General features: G+C 33.8%; 1 protein-coding gene across 2 annotated transcripts; it reads left to right on the plus strand.

Moving 5' to 3' along the window:
- The first annotated feature begins 3,834 nt into the window (after nt 1-3,834).
- On the plus strand, nt 3,835-5,023 carry LOC106374181. Of its 2 annotated transcripts, XM_048766273.1 has the most exons (4): nt 3,835-4,074; nt 4,161-4,455; nt 4,528-4,651; nt 4,728-5,023. In XM_048766273.1, the coding sequence occupies exons 1-4, from the start codon at nt 3,874-3,876 to the stop codon at nt 4,756-4,758; spliced, it is 651 nt and encodes a 216-aa protein (XP_048622230.1). In that variant the 5' UTR covers nt 3,835-3,873; the 3' UTR covers nt 4,759-5,023. The 2 variants fall into 2 exon arrangements, with proteins under 2 accessions (XP_048622230.1, XP_048622229.1); XM_048766272.1 differs by having other exon boundaries at nt 4,161-4,651.
- The last annotated feature ends 581 nt before the right edge of the window (nt 5,024-5,604 follow it).

Consider the following 5,604-nt stretch of genomic DNA (forward strand, 5'->3'; position numbering starts at 1 on the left):
GGACTTCCTTTTCCCCCTCTGTCATTAACACATTCTGAGCCATCCAATATCCAGATTTAACCGTGTATTGGCCATTCCTTGTGTAATTCCAACAGAATGTATCACGACGATGTGCTGAGCTTGTGGCCAAACTCCTTATAAGTGGTATGTCCTCTGGATTGACATAACTCTCCAAAAGACCAACATCCCACTCTTTCGTTTCCGGGTCAATGAAATCACTAACTCTCATATTAGGATGCAGTACCGGTGCTATAGGGAGAGCTGGTACCCTTTGCCCTATTTGATGAGGTGGCAAGAAGAGAAAAGAATAATCTTCTTCTTTGTATTATAAGATATGTAATGTAGTTACGTTAGATCATCGAATAATTACCAGAATTCATTTCCAATCTTCGGTAGAAATAAATCAAAGATCAGAATACATGTTCTGCTCTGCGAACCGTGTAGGGATTTATGCTAGTATTGATTTATTTACAAACAATTGAAATGGTAAATTCGCAACTTTGTGCACCTTACGTCATGTTTTCTTGATACCCAAATTATTAAATGAGTTCTACTGGTAGTTGTACTAGTGGAACTTTTAAAGTGCATCCATTCAATTAAAACTCACACTCTCCAATGCTAATACCGGAGAAAGGAACCTATGAACTGTGTGGTTATTTGTAGCGCATAAAATACATAAAAACATACATATCAAGTTATCAACATGTCATACAATAATAAACTTCATGATATCGTGAATATATTTATGATTAACAATCTCAGAATGAGAGCTTAAACTAAAATGTAAAGTATATATATATAAATAATCACTCTATATGTAAATATATATGCATGCAGTTTATAAACATTGTCTATCTATGCGGCGGGGCTCTAATTTTGATTTAAAAACATAGGCCTAGGCTGTTGCTTTATTTTCATAAGGGTAGGCATGGCTTTGTTATGCTCTAATGTAGAAGTAAAAAGTATTTTTTTCTAAAATAAGTAGAAAATGTATTAGAAAATATATGAAAATTTATCTACTTTTCAAAAAAAATTCAAACTAATCAGATAATAAATTTTGTATTTTATTATTTTATTATTTCTAAAAAATTCTAAAACTGTTTCTTTATAATATTTTAATAACTAATATGGGGTAAAATAGACCAAAATGGTAGATAACTGAAAATGTGAATTAGGACAAATAATTACCTAATTAATTAATTTGTTTCATATTAGCAAATTAGGATTGGGTACTAATGTGTGTGAGATATCAAACTAAGTCCCACATTGGAGAATTAGACAAAAAGTGTCCAAGAAGTGTCTAATATATTAAGAGATGTTCAACTCTAATTAGTACGAGACCTTTTGGGAAGGAGCCCAAAAATAAATCCATGCGGGCCAGCCAATTAGATCCAAAGTGTACAATATCATACTAATCGGATAATATAGAGTTGGACATGGGCTCACACAATTTTCAACAATTGGTATCAGAGCTATTGACGAGAAATCTGCAAGAAGACCGAAATACTCTTCGAGAGATGAATGGGATCCTATGAGTTAGGAATGAGAGGTGTGTGGCAGAGATCGAGTCAAGAAGATCCTGAAAGCCAGTTGTGGGACACGAGATGAATTGGTCCTTAGTTTGAGGGGGAGAATGTGAGATATCAAACTAAATCCCACATTGGAGAATTAGACGAGGAGTGTCTAATATATTAGGAAGGAGCCCAAAAGTAAATCCATGCGGGCCAGCCAATTAGATCCAAAGTGGACAATATCATACTAATCGGATAATATAGAGTTCGACATGGGCTCCCACAATTTTAACAATGGGTGTTTAAATCTACGGGCTATGGCCCACACACCCATAATACAATTTATTATAGAAAATCTATATGGTTCATACTAGTGTGTGCTAAAGGCAAATCATTATGGGTGTGTCGTAGAGAAAACTAAAGTCATTTGCCTTGACGAAAGATACACTACGTAAAATTTCAAGTCATGTGTACTTCGATACGTTTTGCCTGAAGGGTGCAATCACTGTATATTTGTATATAAGGTGCATCAAACAATGTACACCCGGTTAATTCTCAATAATATTTTTATAGATTTTAGGTGAAACTTTTTATTTCAAGCTTGCGTTATGAAAATTTAAGACTTTTCTTTTTAAACTCTAACTCTTTTAAAAAAATAGAAGATATGGCCGTATTTCATTATATGTTATGTAAATTAAACGCCAGTGTGCAAAAAAAGGGTTAAATATATATGGTTTTAATTATGTATAAAAAGAAAAGTTAGGACCAACATAAGTTAATTTCATAACACGTCTCAAGATGTCTAATTAAAATTATTTGGGAATTGTTGTGAAAGTAATGGAAACGTTTATCTTTATTCATAACATAGAGGTTCCTTATATAGAAGATTACACCGTCATAGATAAATGGAAAGTGGACAAATCATATTCCAATTAGGAATAAGGAAAACATAAAGACATAAGAAAAAGGAAAAGGAAAAGCTGACTGACTCTTTCTTTCTTGGGCCGCTGATGGTATAATCTTTTGGTTATGAGCCATCCACAATCTCGTTGATAACAAGAATCAAATATTGTATAATATTGTATACTCAAAAAAAAAACAATGTTTTAAAAATCGGATAGATGCGATGGTTGGACTAGGTTTGACCATAAACCGATCATGTGATCAGGTTGGATCTAATAACTGATTCAGTCATAAACCGATCACGTATTCAGATTGAGCCTCAAAGCTATTGAACTCAATAAAAATAATTTAAATTATCAAAAATCTAAAAACTAATTTATTTACAATGTTTTATATCTGATATTTATTTATACATTAAGTATGGATGTAAATAGAACTATTAAATTTTATATATTAAAACCATATTTAACTAGATTGTTTAATCAGGTTTAATAATAGAACAATTATATTCAGGCCTGGCCCTGAGCTAAATCCCATAAAGCAAGGATTTTAGGCGTTAAATATTATATATATTACGAAACTGACTTCTTATACCACTTTTTAATAATAGATATTTTTGTCCTTTTTGAAGATAATACAAAAAATTGATTTATTCATTAATACATATAGGAACAGTTAGTACTTAATCTAACAACTATAGTTTCATTATTTATACGTTATATTAAGTAGTGTGCGAATAAATAAATAATTTAATCAAACAGAACCTAATTATTTATTTTGCTGTATTAATAACAACTAACAAACATTTATTTTCTTTACGTCCTTTTTTTTTTTGGAAAACGAATTTTCTTTACATCCTTTTGTGTATTTCTTCTGATATTTGTTATAATAGCTACAAAAACTTTTACAATTAAAAACTCAAACGATCAATTCTTCACATTCCAAGTTTGTTTTTAATTGATATTCATATGAATAGCTGCATATGTCATATAAACGTTTTTTCTCTTTTTCTTTGTAGGTTTCTGTAGCTTTTTAAAAATGACATTCTAACAAACATAAATTATTATAATATTTCTACATTCGAGGCTGATAAATGATTTTTCAAAAAATAAAATTAATATTTAATAATATTTTTATTAACTATTTAAATTGTATTTAATAATATTTTTATTAGCTTTAGGCACCAGATAAGTACGGACCGGCACTTAACTCAAATAATCGATTTGGTTATGTTTCTCTGGTCCATTTCTAAAATAGGAGTGAAGACTAATCATATAAAAGTAACTGTAGGTAACCGTGAAAGTGAAAAAAATAATTGCTAAACTTAATTCGGTAACTCAAACTAATTGGGCTTTTTATTTTCTAAAGGATCGTAGATTATGTGGGTCCGTTAAGCGTTAATCATATAAAATGACACGGTTATTTCCCAGTCTTTGTTAAATTTTAATCCTTCAAGTTCATGTTAAACCACGGAGGAGTGCCTAAAGAACGGGACGTTGAGTTCGATTGTAATGAGGATCATCCAGCTGATCCAGAACCTAACATCACCATCAACTCTTACCTTACCTTTGATACCTTAGAAGAAGCACTGGCCCAGCTCCGCAAACAGCCCATTGGGGCGTCTTTACTTGAATTTTCTGAACTTTGGAACCTCAAAAAGGTATGTAAACTTCTTAACTTCTTATTGGTCTCTGGTTCTCTTTTAATTGATTAAATTTTAAATCATAATAATTGGTTTTTGTGTAGGATGCCATTTACTATGGCCCTACAGAGGCAGATTCTTATTTGCTTGGTTACCACGGAGTCGACATTGTTGACATACAGTTTTACAATAACGAAGTAGTTGCTCTCTGCAAATTCAGTAACGGCACGCATGTCGGTCGCGATGGATACTTCCGTGTCTCGCTAGGTACTCGGTATATGATGATCGGGTGTGATGAGAAGAGTGCAGAGACTGTTCGACCAACGCCGACTCCAGAGCCATTGCTATGCAATTTCATCTTCCCGGTCATACATGAAACTCCAAAGCCCGAAGGCGAAGGCGAAGGCGAAGGAGAAGGAGAAGGAGAAGGAGAAGGAGAAGGAGAAGGAGAAGGAGAAGGAGAAGGAGAAGGCGAAGGCGAAGCTGAGAAGCAGGAACTTAAGAGGAAACGTGGTGAACCCACACACGAGAGGAAACGGCGGTGTACACCGAAGCGTCAGAACTTAAGAAGAAGAAGGCCGTTCCATGACCATGGGTAATTATCTGCGGATTACCATTGAGCAATTTCTCAATTCTCTAATCTCTAATCTGTTTGTTTTTTTTGGTTGCAGAGATAAGAAGAAGAAGCAGATAAGTGGCTGAGAAGAAGAAGTGGCTGAGAGTGTGAGAGAGTGAGAGCTTTTTTTTTTTCTTTTTGACCCCTTAAAGCATCTGTTAGCTAGTAAAGGGAAGAAACTAATGTCTTTTGTCTCCTCTTAACTCATCTCTCCTCGGTTAGGTTTTTGGCTGGTTAGATCTTTTTTGAAAACTTGTCAGGATTCTTATGTGTCTGAGTAATGCGATTCTGCAATATGGCTACATTATTGACACTAATATAATACTTCCTGGTGGATGGTTTGACTCTGCATCTATGTTACCACGGGTCCTGTCTAATTGTTTGTTTGTTTGATACGTCTTGTTGTGAGTTTTTTCTTTCCAGCGAAGCCTCTTTTCAGTTTGGTAGTAGTTTGTTCAACATTATAATCTTGTGGTTTCACTGAGTTTACTGGTTGTAGTCTCTATGCATGGTCTTGAATTCTGTTTTTTTGGCTGCTGGCATTGCTTATATTCAAGTCACACTTGCACAAGTATGCTGTAGTGAAAAGGGATTTCCGTCTAGTTGTTCTTGGTGCGGCTTGTATCATGGTTAAGCTTCTCAAGTCAGTACTCATCTTTGACAGAGATATAATCTGCATCTTGTGATTCATTTTCCTGTGAGCACTCACTCATTGTAGCTTTGCCCTTGTGATGTGACCCTCTCTGTAACTCTTACTTACTGCAGCCAATGAGGTGTGTTAAGCTAACACATGTCATGTTTGACTTATATGTTGTAATTATTTTTGGGAGGATCAACTCATAGCAGTTTATAAATTTTATGCCATTTTGAAACGGGTTACATGAACGTTCTTGATTTAAACTACAAACTATTAATTGGTTGCAGAGTTAACT

The sequence above is a fragment of the Brassica napus genome, chromosome C8, assembly GCF_020379485.1.
Source record: "Brassica napus cultivar Da-Ae chromosome C8, Da-Ae, whole genome shotgun sequence".
NCBI lineage: Eukaryota > Viridiplantae > Streptophyta > Magnoliopsida > Brassicales > Brassicaceae > Brassica > Brassica napus.